The 19,306-nt window shown below is 42.6% G+C and overlaps 3 protein-coding genes across 3 annotated transcripts; 2 read left to right on the forward strand and 1 right to left on the reverse strand.

Moving 5' to 3' along the window:
• Positions 1-3,117: 3,117 nt before the first annotated feature.
• On the forward strand, positions 3,118-11,583 carry GCK72_018012 (uncharacterized protein; the record flags this gene model as incomplete). Its single annotated transcript, XM_053732349.1, has 11 exons — positions 3,118-3,430; positions 3,573-3,652; positions 3,709-3,780; positions 4,061-4,942; positions 5,006-9,881; positions 9,937-10,133; positions 10,397-10,520; positions 10,811-10,894; positions 11,049-11,199; positions 11,250-11,479; positions 11,528-11,583. 11 exons carry the CDS (start codon positions 3,118-3,120, stop codon positions 11,581-11,583), a joined length of 7,065 nt encoding a protein of 2,354 aa, XP_053581262.1.
• Positions 11,584-15,245: 3,662 nt separating this feature from the next.
• On the forward strand, positions 15,246-16,360 carry GCK72_018013 (uncharacterized protein; the record flags this gene model as incomplete). The annotated part of the gene is made up of 5 exons (XM_003114463.2): positions 15,246-15,371; positions 15,429-15,710; positions 15,759-15,923; positions 15,973-16,116; positions 16,163-16,360. 5 exons carry the CDS (start codon positions 15,246-15,248, stop codon positions 16,358-16,360), a joined length of 915 nt encoding a protein of 304 aa, XP_003114511.2.
• A 202-nt stretch (positions 16,361-16,562) lies between these two features.
• On the reverse strand, positions 16,563-17,938 carry GCK72_018014 (uncharacterized protein; the record flags this gene model as incomplete). Its single annotated transcript, XM_003114094.2, has 3 exons — positions 16,563-17,081; positions 17,131-17,431; positions 17,478-17,938. 3 exons carry the CDS (start codon positions 17,936-17,938, stop codon positions 16,563-16,565), a joined length of 1,281 nt encoding a protein of 426 aa, XP_003114142.2.
• Between the last annotated feature and the right edge of the window lie 1,368 nt (positions 17,939-19,306).

A 19,306-nucleotide genomic window follows, 5' to 3' on the forward strand; every position in this document is an offset into this window, starting at 1 on the left:
ACCATTCCATCAAAAAAAATGAATGGCAGAAAAGAAGAAAGAGTGGGCTGGTGGCATTGTCGAATCGAATTAGGCACGAAGGGCGCGAGCGATGAGACGCACGAGCCAGCCATGGCCCAAAAAGGACTGGTCCTGTCTGATGTTTTCACGCCTTTCCTTTCAGAACCATTTCCACCACTTTTTTCAAAAAAACCTGTTGTGATTTTTCTCTTTCGCAACTTTTATTTGTGCTGAACCAACTACAATATGACCTACCAATGACGGCAATTAGGAACGTTAGCATAGTTAGAAATAGATTAATCTGGTAGGGACAAGTCAGGGTCTTTTGCAGGAAAAGAATAGCATCATTCGGTTTAGATGGGTCTGGGAACCTTGTGGAACTGAGCTTCTGGAGGAAGCCCCCACATTTTGTTTTATTTTTGAATGTCGATCGAAAATGATTGCCGATTTGTGATTGATCTTGTCTGTCAATTTCCAATTCAATCGTTTGTTTATTTTTTGGACTAACAGCTGTTCTATCTCTGATAAAAGATTTCAATCATCAAAAACTCTATTTTCCTCTTTTTTCATTCCGAAAATTCCAAGAATAGGTTAGATACATCTTACTCATGTCATCTTATCGTTTTAATCCTTTTGACTTCGGAGCATACAGATGGTCTTCAGTTGTCAACTCAGAAATTAATTCGAACACAACATCAATTAATCTCTTCTTTACCCGCAATCATAAACCACCAGACCAGTAGCATCTGTAAAGTGCGCGACCTTCTAACCCCCTCTCTTTCTGCCCGCTTTCGAAATAGTGAAGCGTTCGAAGAGGGCATCATCCTGCGTCTGTGGTACACAAAGCACTCTTTTCACCACCCGGGGGCCCCTTTTTCTCTCTACAATCGATCGGATGTGTGCCAACCCTGCATCTTTTGCGCGCACCAACGGTCCTCTACCGCTTTCTGGGTCTCTTACAATGCCGCGGTGACTTCTTTCCACATCATTCCATCTCCGTCTCCGTCACCGCATCCGTCCCGTCGTTTAGCCAATCCTCCTCTTCCTCTTACTCCTCCGCCTAGTTTTTCGCTTTTTCCTCTCGATTTCAATTCCAGCACGTCGGTTTTTTTCTCGTTCTCGTTGTCTCTCATCGTTCTCTTTTTGATATTGTTTTCTTGTTGTTCTTTGTGACGGAAAGGGAGTGAAAAGAAGTAGAAAATAGACGCGCATCCACTTGCCGTCAGCAAGATGTTGCCTTTACCCGAAATGACGCGTGTTTTCTTTTTTGCCATTCGAAAAGTTGAGCTGTAAACATGCGAAATTCTGATCCTAACATTGTTGTTTCTCACAACTTCTTTTCTGCAGCTATATTCTTCGTGCCAGTCTCTACTAAATTTTGCAGAAAGATCTGGATTCTGCTAAAATATCTGGATCTTCCCTATTTCAGCAAACTTTCAATCCCTTTCTTCAAAATTTTTCAAAACTGAATCACTGGATTCTCAGACGTCACTAATAAGTCTATACATGTTTCACCACTTTATGGATTTATGAATATGGATACACCAGCTTCTAATCCCCCTTTCCTCTAATGTAATCTCTTTTTGCTCGCTTCTCATTCGTTTTTCTTTTCTCTTTTTATCGGCTGCTCCCACTCGACACTCATTTGGGCCACAAGGACTTGAGGGACCCATGTGTATGTTCGAGTTGTGGGGCTCTATGTGTGTGTTTGAGTGCGCCCCTCTTCTCCGCAGTTGTCGAGGGCCCCAGCCGGGCGGTTGGCCACTGCCCCTTCTCCCGCTTCTTCTTCTTCTTTTCCTCCACCTCCAACCACTGGGTGCCCTTCCCTCTAAAACCAGCCGGGGGACACAGCATTGCACCCTTGCTCCATTTATTCGATTCCTTCCCTATTTCTGTTTGTGTCTTCGCCCATTACTTGATGTGTTTTCATTGTTTCCTAAACTTTTCCTCTTTTTCCTCTTCATTTTGTTTTTCTCGTTGGCAAATAGGGGGAGCCAAAGGGTCCTCCTACTAATTGGCAATGCTCTACGCCCAGTTCCCCCATTCTTCTATACTTCTCAGTTTTTTGTTGTTTTTTGTCGCCTTCTCTTGTCTTCCCATGTTATGTCTTTTCCTCTTCCTCTCATTCGCTATTTCCGTCAACTCGCCAATTCATAAGCCTAGTGGCTTAAAATGAATGTGAGGTTTTCCTCCGTTTTCTCGCCTTTTTTTCTTAGATTTCTTTGCTCAGAAATGAACCTTTGACACGTTTTCATATATCTCAGTTTTTCAGCAAAATTTCGGCGGGACTTGCAACGGCGCGAAACGACGTCGGCAATATGGCCCAGGTGAGAATTTAAAATTTATGAGAATTCGGAGAAAAATACGAAAAATAAATGCAAAAACTGTACAATTCTAAACCAAAGAAGAAGTAAAAATTGAATAATATTATTTTCAAAAAAAACAGAAATTGTATAGAACTACAACCTGGGAATTGAATTCCAAAAATATACTCAAATTCGAACAGAAATAGTTCCATATCCAGAACAAATCAAGCAATAGAAATATATTCAAGAATTTATTCTACACAAAAACAACATTTCAATTACTTGATTCAAAATATTTCAGGTCGACGTCAATTCCAGCGCCTATACCCAAGAAGAGGACTATGATGACAACTCGTCCGCCCGTCTATTCGAACGTTCCCGTATTAAAGCACTAGCAGGCGAGTACAACTTCTCCCTTTCTGAATCCATTAGTCTCGTCTAAAACCTATAAAAATCTTTTATGACTTTGGCTATAGTACGTTAGCCATTTTTTTCGAGTATTTGGTCCCTTGGCTCTCCCATTTCGAATTGAAGAGCTACTCACCCGCAATCTTTGAATAGTAAAAACACAGAAAACCAAAATGAATTAAATTTTGTTTTACTTTACTTGATTATTTTCTTTTTTGTGCCATTCTAATTTCTCCCACTCCCCCTAGTGATGTTTCGCTTCTTATCACACCGTTCTTCTCTAGAAAAAACTGATAACTAGGGGGAAAAGTGTCGACATGCCGTCAACATATTATCTAGAAATCAATAGAAACTCTGATAGAAAACCTGCAAACAAACAGTCTTTTACACTTTTCCTTCTGGCATGTCGTCCGTTGATGACGAGAACCATCCGGCGGTTGAAATAGACCTTCCGGATGAATATGAAAGTGCTTCTGACTGTGAGCAGGCCCACGAATGTAACTATCTCGGGGATATTCTCAAAGCTAAAAAATCACTGAAAAAGACAAGAGAATCTGTGAGTCCTGGTGTCTATCCTGGCTCAGCTGGTGCTCTTTCTTCTCTTTCGGAACGTCATGTTGATGAGAACAAAGCTCCAGTTAGTGCAGAGGTTTTTGATTCTCTCTGTGGTCGTAAAACTGTAAATTCCGTCGATTTGAGATTCAGAGGATTGCGAGGTTTGTACTTTTCAAAATCTGAAATATTTCACATTAAATATTTTTATTGCTCATTTCAAATTGTTCAGTCATTAAAATTTCTAGATCTTTAGAAGGGTTTCAATCTATATGAGTCACCATTCTAACCAAAATTTATTTTCAGATGAACGTGAATTTGTGCAGAAGAAGACGTTCACAAAATGGGTCAACTCTCACTTGGTTCGAGTCAGCTGCAAAGTACAAGTATGTTTCTCTCTTTCTCTGGAATTGTTTCTGGAAATTCATAATTCACTTTTCAGGACCTCTACATGGATATGCGAGACGGAAAAATGCTCCTCCGACTCCTTGCAGTTCTCTCTGGTGAACGCCTGGTAAGTCAAATTTTATTTCTTTTTTCTCTTCAAAAACTTCCTTATTTTGTCTTTTTTCGCTTGAAGACGTTGCAAAAAAGAAGAGCTCATCGTTTCTCTTTTTCTTTCTTGCACCAAAAAAATCAATGAAAAGAAGCGAGAGCCAACGAAAAAAAAAACTTGGTCTATCCATTCTGCAAAGAAGCGTTTGCATTCTTCCGGAAGAGATAGACTGACCCAGTAGAAGACTAATTGAATAAAAAAGAAAACGAATCGAATCAAAAACATTTTTCATTTTCAGCCGAAGCCGACACCGGGAAAAATGCGTATTCACTGTCTTGAAAACGTGGAAAAAGGTCTGCAATTCCTGCGCAACCAGCACGTGCATCTCGAAAACTTGGGGTCACACGATATCGTTGATGGAAACTCACGCCTCACCCTGGGTCTCATCTGGACGATCATCCTTCGATTCCAGATTCAAGACATCACTTTCGAAGACGCTGACAATCACGAAACACGTTCAGCAAAGGAGGCTCTGTTGTTGTGGTGCCAGATGAAAACAGCTGGATATCCAAATGTTAATGTTAAAAACTTCTCAACTAGTTGGAGAGATGGTCTTGCATTCAATGCACTTATTCATAAACATAGAAGTGATCTCGTCGATTATGATAATCTCCAGAAATCGAATGCTCTTTACAATTTGCAATCTGCTTTCGACACCGCAGAAAACCAATTGGGTCTGGCCAAGTTCCTCGATGCCGAAGATGTGAACGTTGATCAGCCTGATGAGAAATCAATCATCACTTATGTAGTTACTTATTACCATTATTTCAACAAACTGAAACAAGATAACATCCAAGGAAAACGTATCGGAAAAGTGATCAATGAGTTGATGGAGAATGACAAAATGATCAACCGATACGAGACACTTTCCTCCGATTTGCTCGAGTGGATTCATGCCAAGATCCAACTTCTGAATGATCGTCATTTTGAGAACAATTTGGATGGAGTTCAGAAGCAACTCACAGAGTTCAACGACTACCGTACTCAAGAGAAACCACCAAAGTTCGATGAAAAAGGAGAACTCGAAGTACTTCTGTTCACTCTTCAATCAGCGATGCGTGCCAACAATCAGAGACCTTTTGTGCCGAGAGAAGGAAAACTGATTGCTGATATCAATCGAGTAAGTTCTTTAAAAATCTTTTAAAATGGAACCTATTTCAAATCTCATTTTCCAATTTTGTAGGCATGGCAATCACTCGAAAAAGCCGAACACGAACGTGAGCTTGCTCTGAAGGAAGAACTCATCCGCCAGGAGAAACTCGAACAACTCGCTGCCCGATTCAACAGAAAGGCTGAGATGCGTGAGACTTGGCTCACTGAGAATCAACGTCTCGTCAGTCAAGACAACTTCGGAAACGATTTGTCGTCCGTCGAAGCTGCCACCAAGAAGCACGAAGCCATCGAAACCGACATCTTCGCCTACGAGGAACGTGTTCAAGCCGTCGTCGCCGTTGCTGGTGAACTTGAAGCTGAGAACTACCACGATCAAGCCAAGATCAACGAGAGAAAGGAGAATGTTCTCAAGCTCTGGAACTATCTTTTCCAACTTCTTTTGGCTCGCAGAGTTCGTTTGGAGCTGTCGATGGCTATTCAAAAGATCTTCCACGACATGCTTCTCACCCTCGACCTTATGGACGATATCAAGAGCAGACTTTTGAGCGAAGACCTCGGAGCCCATCTCATGGACGTTGAAGACTTGCTTCAGAAGCATGCACTCCTCGAGTCCGATATCAATATCATCGGAGAGAGAGTCAACAATTCCATTGCTCAATCTCAACGATTCCGTAATGAAGAAGGACCAGACGGAAGTGGATACAAACCAGTTGAGCCGGGAACCATTGATGAGAGATGTGACACTCTTCAACAACGTTACAAGGAGCTTCTTGATCTTGCTGCTGAACGAAAACGTCGTCTCGAAGACAACAAGAGACTCTGCCAGTTCTGGTGGGATGTTGCTGAGCTCGAGCATGGAATCAAGGAACAAGAACAAGTTCTCTCCTCGAACGATACCGGACGCGACATTGTCACCGTCTCTCATTTGTTGGCCAAGCATAAGAACGCTGAGAACAATCTTCGTGACTTGGAGAAGTATCTCGACCGTCTCGATGTCTCTGGAAAGGAATTGCAAGATGAGAATATTCCAGGAAGTGACAACATTCCTCCAAGACTCGCCGAGATCCGTGATTACATCAACAAGCTCAAGGAACTCTCAAAAGCTCGCAAAGAACGTCTTGCCGGTGGAGTCGAATACTACCAATTCTTCACTGATGCTGATGATGTTGACCGTTACTTGTACGACACTCTCCGCGTTATGTCATCTGAAGACGTCGGAAAGGACGAAGGAACTGTTCAACTTCTGCTCAAGAAACACGATGACGTTACCGACGAGTTGCAAAACTTCGACCAACACATCAAGGTTCTTCACGCCAAGGCGGAGTCTCTTCCACAAGAAGCAAGAGAGCATCCAGACATCAGACAGCGTTTGGATACTACTCTCCGACAGAAGGCAGAACTCGAGAATCTTGCCCAACTCCGCAAGCAAAGACTCATCGATGCTCTTTCCCTCTACAAGTTGTACTCTGATGCTGATTCAGTTGAATCCTGGATCGATGAGAAGGGAAAACTTCTTGCTACATTGGTCCCAGGCCGCGACATCGAAGAGGTTGAGATCATGAAGCACAGATTCGATACTCTTGAGCAAGACATGAAGAACCAAGAGGCGAAGGTCGCCAACGTCAACGATTTGGCTCGCCAATTATTGAATGTGGAACATCCAAACTCGGACGACATCTTGCATCGACAGAACAAACTCAATGCTCGTTGGGCTCAACTTCGCGATATGGTCGATCAAAAGAGAAACGAACTCGAGAGAGCACACCGTCTCGAAACTTTCCGTATCGACTGCCAAGAAACTGTCACCTGGATCGAGGACAAGACCCGTGTTCTCGAGGATTCGGATGCGTTGACCAACGATCTCTCAGGAGTTATGAAGCTCCAGAGAAGATTGTCGATGATGGAACGCGATTTGGGAGCAATTCAAGCAAAACTCGATTCGCTCCACAAAGAAGCCGATGACATTGAAAGAGAGAGACCACAAGAAGCTCAAGCCATCAGAGAAGATATCAAGAGAATCCATCAAGTCTGGGATATCCTCAACAAGAAGGTTCGCGAGCACGAGGCTAAACTCGATGAAGCTGGAGATCTTCAACGCTTCCTCCGTGATTTGGATCACTTCCAAGCTTGGCTCACTGCTACTCAGAGACAAGTCGCTTCAGAAGAAGAACCACAATCATTGGCTGAAGCTGAACAACTTCTCAACCAACACGCTGCTATCCGTGAAGAAATTGATGGATACGCTGAGGATTACAAGAAGATGCGTGCTATGGGAGATCGTGTTACTCAAGATCAAACCGACCCACAGTACATGTTCCTCCGTCAACGTCTCGCTGGACTTCAAGAGGGATGGGAAGAGTTGCAACGCATGTGGGACAACCGACAACACTTGCTCTCACAAGGACTCAACCTTCAAATGTTCCTTCGCGATGCCAAGCAAGCCGAGGTTATGCTCTCCCAACAAGAAAACTATCTTGCCAAGGACGACGTTCCACAATCATTGGAGCAAGCCGAGAACCAACTCAAGAGACACCAAGACTTCATCACCACCATGGATGCCAACGACGAGAAGATCCGTGCCGTTGGAATGTTCGGAGATCAACTCTGCCAAGATGGTCACTACGCCGCTGATAAAATCCACAAGAAGGCTAGAAACATTGACGAACGTCGTGGAGCTAACCGTGAGAAGGCTCAAGACGTACTCAAGAAGTTGAAGGATGCTCTATCCCTCCAACAATTCTTGTCGGATTGCGATGAGTTGAGAGAATGGATCGAGGAGAAGATGATTCGTGCTCAAGACGAGACTTACAGAGATGCCAAGACCATTACTTCCAAGTTCGTCAGACATCAAGCATTCCAATCCGAGCTTGCTGCTAACAAGGAACGTCTCGATCAACTCAAGCACGCCGCCATCAACCTCGGAGACGATAAGCCAGAGTACCACGGAACCATTGATCCACAAATTGAAGAGCTCGCTACTCAATGGGATGAATTGGAGAAGACCACCGAGGAGAAGGGACAGAAGTTGTTCGATGCTAACCGTCAACAATTGTACGTTCAAAGCATTGCTGACATGAAGGAGTGGGCCACCCAATTGGAGAATGAGATGACTCGTGAAGACCAACCAGGAGATCTCACCACTGTCAACGTGGCTATGCAGAAACAACATTTGATCGAGACCGAGATGATCAAGAAGGCTCAACACATCGATCAATTGATGGAGATGGAACCACAACTCGAAGAGCTTCATCCAGAAGAGCTCGAAAACATCAGAGCTCACCGTTTGGCTGTTCAGGAACAACTCCAACGTCTTCAAGCTCCATTGGACGATCGCCGCAAGGCTTTGGAGAGAAAGAAGGCTGCATTCCAATTCGGACGCGATGTTGATGATGAGAAATTGTGGATTTCTGAGAGACTTGCTCTTGCTAGAGCTCAAAATCTTGGAGAAAGTCTTCCAGATTGCCACCGTCTCCAGAAGAACCTCAACCTTCTTTCGAGCGAAATCGATAACCACGAGCCATGGATCAACCAGATCTGCAACAACGGTCAAGAACTGATCGACGAAGGACATGCCAATGGACCAGCATTCGAGAAGAAGATTCAAGAACTGCGTAGTGCTTGGCAAGAGTTGAAGGACGCTGTCCAAGACAGAAAGAAGGATCTTGGAGAGAGTGAGAAGGCTCATCAATTCTTGTACGACTGCGGAGAGGCTGAAGCCTGGATGAGTGAACAAGAATTGTACATGATGCAAGACGAAAGAGGAAAAGACGAGTTCTCAACCAAGAACCAAATCAAGAAACACGAACGTCTTCAAGCTGACATCGACAAGTTCGCTGACACCATCCGTGCTCTTGCCAACAAAGCTCACAAGTTTGTTGAAGAGAACTCACCACTCACCGAACAAATCACTGTCCGTCAAGCTCAAATCGAGAAACTCTACGCTGGACTCCAAGATCTATCAAAGGAGCGCAGAAAAAGACTCGAAGAGACTTTGGAACTCTATGCTCTCCATCGCGAAATCGACGATCTTCTTCAATGGATCGCCGACAAGGAAGTTGTTGCTGGAAGTCAAGAGAATGGACAAGACTACGAACATGTTCAAATGCTTCAAGAACGATTCCAACAATTCGCTCGTGATACTGAGAACATCGGATCCGAACGTGTTGCCAATGCTAACGACGGATGCGACTCTCTTATTGCTCACGGACACACTGACGCTCCAACCATCGCTTTGTGGAAGGATTCGTTGAATGAGGCCTGGGAGAATCTACTTGAGTTGATGGACACTCGTGCTCAGATTCTCGAAGCCTCTCGACTTCTTCACAAGTTCTACCACGACTGTCGTGATTGCTTGTCTAGAATCATGGAGAAGACTCATGCCATGCCAGAAGATCTTGGACGTGACTCAAGTAGTGTCGGAGCTTTATCCAGAAAACATCAGAACTATCTCAAGGATATTGCTGCCATCGGAGAACAAGTGGCTCAAATCGAAAGAGATGCTGCTGAGCTCAGAGATGGATACGCTGGAGACAAGGCTTTGGATATCGGTTCTCGCGAAAGCGAAGTCGTCAAAGCATGGAGACATCTCCGTGGACTCTGTGATGCTCGTACATCCCGTCTTATGGATACTTCTGATCTATTCAAGTTCATGAATATGGTCCGTGATCTATTGTTGTGGATGGATGAGGTGAAGAGAGAAATGAACTCACAAGAACGACCAAAGGATGTGTCTGGTGTTGAACTTCTCATGAACAATCATCAATCACTCAAGGCTGAAATTGATGCTCGTGAAGAGAACTTCAATGCTTGCATCTCGTTGGGAAGAGATTTGCTCAACAGAAAACATTATGCTTCGAGCGAAATCGAGAAGAAATTGATCAAACTGACAACCGAAAGAGCCGAAATGATGCGCAGATGGGAAGATCGTTGGGAATATTTGCAGCTCAGTAAGTTTCTTTTTTCTACATTTCAACTCAAAATACTCATTTTAACTGTTTTCAGTCTTGGAAGTGTACCAATTCGCCCGCGACGCTGCTGTCGCCGAATCTTGGCTCTTCGCCCAAGAGCCATATCTCATTTCGAGGGAATACGGTAGAAACCTCGAAGAAACCATCAAACTCATCAAGAAGCACGAGGCGTTCGAGAAATCGGCACTCGCACAGGAAGAACGATTCTTGGCACTCGAGAAATTGACAACGGTACGTGAGAAATGAGAGACGACAGATAGGCAGGGGAAGTGAGGCCAGCGGGCAAGTAAACACAATGTAGAGGGCATCTAGGAACGCGCGCGTGGCGCAGTCGGGTAACGCTGTGCACGCTGTTTGCGTGTCGGGAGTTCGACTCCCCGCGCTGGCCTCAATGATGATCCACCTAGCTCACTCATACATATCCCTGGTGATAACTTTATTCCGCATCTTAGAGACCATTTTATAAAACTTTTCTTAATTATCCAATTATTCAGTTCGAGTTGAAAGAGAGTCAACACCGCGAGGAAGAGGCTTCAAAGCGACGAGGACCAGCCCACATTGGCAGTCCTTCCAGGTCGACACCAGCCGCCGAAACATCTTTCGGCGCCCAGGATGATGGTGAGTGGATTTTTAATATGTATTCATACTTGGTTGTGTGTATATTCATTAACCAACATTCCTTGGTGTGTTGTGTTCGTTCTCACCCGTTTGGTGCTTTGTTTCAGACGCCGACATAACCCACAGCAGTTTGGAGAGTCACCGAAAATCGTCACATGGTCAGAGTTGTTTTCTTGTTTCATTTACCCTAATCCAATCAAAAGAGTTTGTATCCTCTATGTTTTTGACACCTATATAATCCATTTTGATGTTGTTTAGTAGTCGTTTTGTATCGTGCCGTATTTTTGCAGAGAAACGATTGGCACACTCCGAGTCAAGCAGCTGGCGGAAATCATTGGCGCGCGCGCCAAAGTTCGACAGCAAAGATCCAAAGGGTATAGTTGTTGTGCTTCTTCTTCTTATTGATGTAGTGATGAGTGAATTTGAATTTGAACCTATATCTGTCGCTTTCGTAGTTTTGAAACAGTTGTAATACATTTGTGAAACTCCAAAACGTCAAATTTCAGTCTTTAGCAATAACTGTTTCAGGAGCCAAACAAGGAGAAGCATTCGAAGGAACGCTTATCAGGAAACACACATACGAAAGTCTCGACCGGAAAGCGGCTAACCGCTCATGGGAGAAACTTTACGCTGTGTTGCGACAGAATGAATTGGCATTCTATAAAGATCCAAAGCATAGGTATGCACTATTCATAAATATTCAAGAAACTTCAATGATCTTATTTTCAGGGAAGAATCCGTACATGGAGAGCCCCCAATGGCACTTCCAGGATGTTCAGTCAACGTGGCATCTGACTACCAAAAGAAGAAGAATGTTCTATCGTTGAGGTTACCAGTCGGAGCTGAATATCTCTTGCAATGTGGCAGTGACGAAGACATGCAGAGATGGCTCACAGAGCTACAAGTTGCCACTGGACAAGCTCAATTGGAAGAAGCTAGTCGATCACAAACACTTCCAGGTATGATCCTCAATTTGGGTTTCAGTCAAAAACAAATCACTATTCTAGCAGAAGGCAGCGCCACCAAGAAGAAGGGAGGATTCTTCTCCCGAAGCAAGAAGTAAACCGAATCAGTGGGACTTATCAGTATATCGAGATCGAGCTGGCTTGATTTGAATAGATCAAATAACTGGTTTTCCGTCGGCAGGAATCCATTTATACCTGAATCTTTCGCGAATCTCTCCGTCCCGATCCCCGAAACAGTCTTTCTTTCAAACCGACTCTTCAGTCTTCAACATCTTCATTTATTCTATTATGAACCTTTTTGTTTTATTGATTCGTCCCAACCACTGTTCTCTGTTTTTCTTTTCTTTTTTCATCTTTTTCTTGCTCTTCATCCCAGTCAGCCAATGAGCTCCCCAATTCATACGGTTTCGTTCTTTTCCCATTCTTCGTTTTGTTTTGTTTCTATTCTCTTTTTTCTCTTCCCCCCAATTAGGCATTAATATTATATTCGTTTCTATTCCCCCAAAACCACTTTTTAAATGCTTAGCTATATATTTTGTGCAGATTACAAGTAGTAGAACCAAAGATAGCCTTGTCCGTTTGGCATCGTATTCTGAATATATTCATTCAATTGAAATTATCAAGGAATTCGGCATCCTGATTATTTCATTGGATCGAATGTATCTGAAAAAGAGAAACAAATCTGGAATTTCTGATGTACGGGCCGCCATTCGAACTCGGTTTCAATCTTTCCCCTTCACCCAAAGACTTATAAATTGTAGTTTATTCGTGCCTCCTTCTGTTACTTTTTGTCTTTATTCTTTCAGCTTCACACTGCTTTTCAATTCGAAAATCTCTCCACGTTTTTCCAATTCACCCATACCAATTCTATTGGTTCTCATTTGGCACCAAAGACCCTCGCTTTCATTCTCTAGACCTTCAACAATTTTCCACTTTTTCTTTCACACGAATAAAAAAGGTTACTGTAGATGCTCCCTCGGGGGGACTATTTTATTTAGTTTCATAGGCGTGTGTGCTTGTTTGTCCGTATGTCCGTATGTCCGTTCTCTGTGTGCTTTTTCTTTCAAAACCCCCAACTTTCTTCTCACAACTGCCTTTTTTATGTTTTAATGATCTTCTAATCCATTGTTCTCTCTAATTCCCATAACTCTTTCTAACCAACAAAGCCCCGCCCCTTACGTTTCGTATGTCCCTTTGAAGCCACCCCTACTGTAATCCCCACAGAGGAAGTAGTGAGACCCAGAATTTTTATGAGAAAATTCGCTTGTCCTTCCTTCGATTGCCCCATCCCTTTTCAATTTTTTTATTTTTGTGCGAGAAAATTTGGATATTTTTGGATCTTTACCGTGGCAGCTTTCTGTTTTTTCTTTTGTATTTTTAACTTTGGTTCACTTGAAACTAATGAATCATTGGACTAAAAAACCAAATGTAAACTCATCTAACATTCCTTTCCAAATCTAACAATACCCTTGGGAATCTTTGAGCAACGATTATGGCTTCAGAAGACATGTATTCAGAGCAAAAAGAAGAAAAAGAGAAGGGAAGAAGACGTCTTTTTTTGTTGGATTTTGGCTTCTGCCAAACAGTGGTCAAACCAAGTCAAAAACCTCGTCAAAAACCATTGTGCTCCTCATCTTCGTCTTGTTTAGAATCCCGAAGCTGTAAATAGGCGCTATGGCTCAAAAAACAAAAAGTGATTCACGGGTAAAAATGAAAAAATGTGTTTCGCAAGACAACAAGGGGTTTCATAATCTTCAAAGAACAGAACGATTTTTCAGGAAGATGATTTATCGACCATGACTTGCTGAACTTTTCTTCGAAAATAAAGACATCAGAGAATATATTTTTTTCACATTTCAATTTTTTATACATTTTGTTCCACATGTTTCCGTGTTCTCACATACATTCCGCTTTCCGATCACATCTCTGAAAGAACGAAAAAAACGGAGAAGAAGAAAAAAGAAGAAAAAGGCAACGGATGTTTGCACCCGAAACGGAAAAGAGTACTTCTTCTGAGCCTTCTCCCTCCTCTTCTTCTCTTCTTCATCTTTTTTGACACACTCGACTTGTCAGAGCAAGTGTGAAGTTCATATAGAATACATTTCAAGTCAGTATACATGTTTGCCCTTTTCACTCGAATGCACCTGTTATCGGTTTCCACAGCAACCTAATCTCATGTGGATGTCTCCGCCCAGTTTCCTTCTTTCCTCATTTTCAGCGATAAGTTTATCTTCTCTCTGAGAGAAATGTAGACGAGGAAGTTAATGTGTTAGAAATATATCAAAACACTTTCCACGTTTTGATGGGATTTTTCTGTTAGTTTATATTCCCAGAAAGTGAAAATCGTAGATGTGAGAAATGTATTCAAACAGCTAGTCAAACAAACTTCCTTTGTTTCCAAACAAATTCAGGAAGAAGCATGGGAAAGAAATTCAAAATATAATTTTCCTAAACACGAACCCAATTATCCAGGACCTTTGCACCCAAGAATTTACCCACTCCCAGTGGGTTTTTCTTACCTAAAAACTGAAACCCGATGCCCTACTACAAGAGCCTGTCAACTCTTGAAGGCCGCCCATTGCTCCTTCTCCTTTCTCTCTTTCTCTCTATTGAGCCCTTTTCGTTTTCATCCCAAAGACGAGAAATTTCTTCTCGTCGCCTCTCTATCGATCCCTCCACTTCTCTATGTCTCCGCATCTTTTCGGGAACTTCTGCCACTTTTATAAAACGAATCCTATGCTCTTTTCACTTTTCTCGAAAACTGTTTCTCACTTCACTATACACATTTTTCGAAACGTTCTCTCACCTTCATCTGAATGAAAAATCAAGTTCTCTTCATCTGTCTATTGTCTTTCTTTCTCTATATACTAACCCAAAAACATCCATTCTGCCTAATTGCCAACATTTCTCCGTCTCTTCATCTCAAATACTATCTCTTCAATTGGTCGTTGGTTCCTGGTCCAATGCCACAATCATATTCAATGCCAAACCATGAATTTTCTCTTTTTACCCCTATACAAAGCAGGTGCATTTAAATTCGTAAAGGTTCTCATGACGCTTCCAGATTTCTTGGATTCCCATACCTCTCCGATCACAGACCACACTCTTCTCCACTGTGTAATTCCCACTTTTCATCTGTTCCGGTCGTTCCCATCACCTCTCATATCATGCCTCAAATTGTGCACTTCTCTGCTGTACTCACTGGGTGCAGCCCTCAACTTTGAACTGTTTGACTAGTCCGTCCGACTGTCCACCCTTTTCTTTTTCACTCAATGTATGCCCTTCTCGACGTTCTTTCAATCTGTCCAATGACTCACTACAATCGTTTTGAAACTCTCGCTACAATTTCTATCTTTGTTGGCTGAAAACCTTGACCGTGTTCACTACACAAGTAACTATTTTAACTAATTGAAAAAAAGTATTTTGAATGGGTCAAAGTGTGCGAACATTTTTCAATCAAAATATTTCGTCATAGAATCAATCATATTTTGTATCCTTGAATATTTTTAGAATAGACATTCTTTAAAGACAATCTGAGGTTCGCCCTCGTTATTTACTGCGTATTCTCAACTTTAACGAATTTTCAAAACTGTTATGAAGTAAAATATGTTTCGAATTACTGTCTGAAAGCATTACAAAAAACTCAAAGTACAATTCCCGAATCACTGACTAATCACCATTTTCCGTGACCTTTGTACCCAACTGTTCCAAATACACGTTTTAACCCACGGCCCTATCAAATCATTCTAGGCGCGTGGCGATGCTGCTGCGAGACGAGCAAGTCCCGTTGCTTTTGAAACGGAAGCACGTCGTCTCGGGATATCGACCTCTGAACCAGCCCAAATCATTTTACTTAAAATCAGCATTCTCGTCGCATAATGAAGTGGTAAGTGTAGAATTTTTCAGTTTTTAGTTTCAAAATTATCAATATTTCAATTTTCAGTTCAATGTCTGGACTCACTTTATTCCGGCCATTATTCTCTTTTTCGCATATTTGGTGCCAGAGTTTTTGTCTCCATTGCCACGTGTCCCTGTACTGATCCTTCAAATTGGAATTTTCCTACTTTTAATCGCTTCCTCAATGGCTCATCTAATGCATTCTCGTTCTGAACTCGACCATGTCTTCTGGTTTCTTATTGACTTTTCTGGAATCGCTCTTTTTGGAATTACAATTGGCTTACAAAGATATAGTTCAAGTGATCATATGAGTCTAATCATGAAAATAGTGAGTTATTCGATTTCATTTTTTTTTATACATTGAACTCTTATCTAGGTATACGTCCCTCTTCTTCTGCTTGTTGTTCTCGGTGGTCAATATTTCTCAACATGTTATTTGTTCGTGTTCAAACCACATTACAAACGACGAATGGAACTAAGAATGGGATCATGCTTCCTTCTTGCTTGTTGGCTCTACATTCCACTTCATTATAGATATCAAGTGAATCAGTTATTCATTCATTCACTCCCCTCAATGAATAAATTTTCAGGATCCTGAAAGTGTGGGTGACCCTGCACTGCCACTTCATTCGAGAGCATTCCAATGGCTTGTTTTTTCTGGAATTTTCATGGGAGCTCATATTCCAGAAAGGTTTGCCCCGGGATTCTTTGATATTGTTGGATACGGACATCAGGTATTGAAAAATTGAAACATTTCTTAACACTCCCAATGAGTTCCAGCTCTTCCACTTGTGCATCGATATGGTCGCCTGGAATCTTCTTGACGCAGCTAATCTCGATTGTTCAAGTGACGAGGGACACGTCCATTTGCCAAGAAACATTGTTGCCGTGATCGCATTGATTGCCTCAATCGGAATGATTGGTTGGAATGTTCACTCCATGATGAAGAAGGCAAAAACGAAACGATACGATGAATAACTCTTCAATTAAATCAAGTCATATTATATTTCCTTCCTTCATTTTCTCATTTACTCGTAGGATTTTCTGAACTGTGTTACACAGATCTCATGCACGCTTTTGTTTGAAACACTTCCACTTCGGGTTATGATGTAGTCATGGAAAAAATTAATAAAATAATAAACTTTATTTGTCAACAAAATCATTCAAACATTTCACAGAATTAGAATGAGATGTGAGAAGAATCCTTGATAGTTCCCCAGAGCTCCTCGCTCATTACGTACATCGGGATCGGCTTAGCGAACCCATTGAATGTGGTTCCAGCAGCAAGCGTATAGGCTCCCATATCTGGATAATAGAGCCACTCTCCGATCTCCATCTTTGCCATGAGCTTCTTGTCTTCAACGAGATCCAAGCTATCGCATGTTGGTCCCCAGATTGTAGAAATATATTTCTCATTGCGACCGACATCGAAGAGAGGAGCTCCAACTGGATGAGCATGATCGAACATGATGCAGTTGAAGGATCCGTATACCCCATCGTTGATGTAGTACATGTATCCGTGATCGCCACAGTCCTTTTGATCCTTAGTGATCTTAGTGGCTGGAACTTCAGTGGCATGTATGATGTTGGCACAGAGAGAGAATGGTCCAGCAGCAAAGAATCTTCCTGGCTCAGCAATGAGACGTTTTTCGGTCTCTGGGAAAAACTCGTCAAGAGCATCACGGATGGTTTCGGCAATCTGGAAAATAAAGAATTAGAATCATGATGTTGCATGTCTCTAAGATTACCTTCTCGAATGGATTGTGGTGCTCAGCTCCGGGGAAGCCACCTCCCATATCGATGATGTCCATTTTGAATCCGAGACCCTCACCAATCTCACACAGATTCTTGGCATGTTGGAGAGCATTCCGGTAGGCAGAAGCATCATTGCATCCAGATCCCACGTGGAATGAGATTCCAACCACGCTGACTCCTTCCTCCGAAGCGAGCTTCAGAAGTTGTGGACCAGCAAGAACTGGGTCAGCTCCGAATTTCAGATTGAGTGGGCAAGTTGCCGTTGGATCAGAGACAGCGATACGGAGGATCATTCTGAAAAAAGATAATCAAGTTTTCATTTTTCACGATGTTAACCTACTCTGCATTTGGATGCAGCCTTGCGATCTTGAGCAACTCCTCGGAGTTATCGAAAGTCATCATACGAACATCTCGTTCCATTGCATGAGTGATGAAGCTGCGAGTCTTGCAAGGATTTGCATAGATCAAACGATCAGCAGATACACCGGTTCCCATAACGATATCAATTTCTTCTCTGCTGGCACAGTCGAATCCACATCCCAAAGAAGCGAGAATACGGATGAGAACAAGGTCCGTGTTGCACTTCACAGCGTAGAATGGCTCAATCATTGGAAGTTCTCTCTTCCAGAGCTCAAATCTCTCGATGATCTTATCTAGGTCGACCAACATGAAGGATGAATCGTTCTCTTCCAAATCCTTGGCAGCTGCGATTTCACGGCACATCTCAAGTTGATTCACTTGCTGTGGGAGAACGCCGACTTTGGTGTCACCAATAAGTTCGAATTGCTCGAAGGAAATCATTGTTTCGTTTCGTTTAGTGGAGATTAAGTTCAGGGATGTCAGGTCCAAGGCGGTGCTCCTGCACGTAGGGGATCGTGGATGTAGTTGTAGACAACTGCAGTTACGACGATGTCGTCGACGTAAATCTGCGAAGGGCTGTAAGCCTGAAGCCGGGCTGCGGTCGCCGCTAGCCTCTTTGTTTCGTCAACACGAGAGATTTTCTGGCAATGGGTCTTCCCAGGCACGAGATCGAAACGCTGCTAGTAAACGCTAAGGTCTACAACAACGTTAAGAACTGAAAAAAGAAGGATTATTAGAGGTAAATCAAATTGAGGAATGAAGAGAAAATATGAAGAGAAATGAAGGAAGGAAGAAAGAGGAAAGGGCATACACGCAACAGACATAGTGTTGGTCAATCGAAGGAGTGTAGACCGTTGAATGATACGATCTCATTGCGAGCGGAATGGCTTATCATCGACCGCCCTGTTGCTATTTATACCGTTGGACGTGGCAGGAAATGGGCGGAGTCTGGAGGTAATGTGGTGCGGGGGGATGCCGGTCATGAACAATGAGTACATGGTGTACCCACCAAGAATATACAAATGAGAAGATATGATCGGGAGAGAATATGAATATTGAGTGCGTTGCACCCAAATAGCGTGTTGGACAGACGTCATTTATGGTGAGTATACACAGTTGACCGTTCATTGATTCACACCAAGAGAACAGAGTAATACGGTTTGAATAGAAAAACAGTTATGATGGGAAACCTTTGGCCCGACTAGTCGAAATGATAACATCATAAACGAAACAAATGGAGAGAAAACACACTATCAACACTAGCTTATATTTCCTTCTCTTCTTCACATGAATTCGATTCGCTCAACACTTGGTTAGTCACGTTTCCCCACTTTCTCTCATAGTTCGCCTAGCTTCTTCCATTGTAATTTGAATTCAACTTGTTCGCGTCACGTCATTCTGATCTCGTGTTGAGTGCATTTTTGATCTAGAACACATTACAGACGTCAATGTTTACGGTACATCTTCTATTCTTGTCTTCCTTCATGACGAATCACAGTCGTTTGATTGTCTTCCTACGTAGTTGGTCTCTACCGTACCTCGTACATTTATTTTTATCAATTTGCATATCAATGATATCGAATCACCCGGTTATTCTTCCCCCGCCGTCGATCTTATTCATACCACAGACTACACCTTTTGTGCCTTTTGTTCAACTTTTTCTTGAAAAGGAAGTGTCAAAACTCGCATTGCAACTTTTTATCGCCTCTTTTCAAATTTCGTTTCAACGACAGCTCCAGAGAGAGTTTACCAAAAATTGTTCTATGGACTCTCGCGAGAGACCTATATTTGGTCAGACATCACGCTCAA

Source organism: Caenorhabditis remanei, chromosome V (genome assembly GCF_010183535.1).
Source record: "Caenorhabditis remanei strain PX506 chromosome V, whole genome shotgun sequence".
NCBI lineage: Eukaryota > Metazoa > Nematoda > Chromadorea > Rhabditida > Rhabditidae > Caenorhabditis > Caenorhabditis remanei.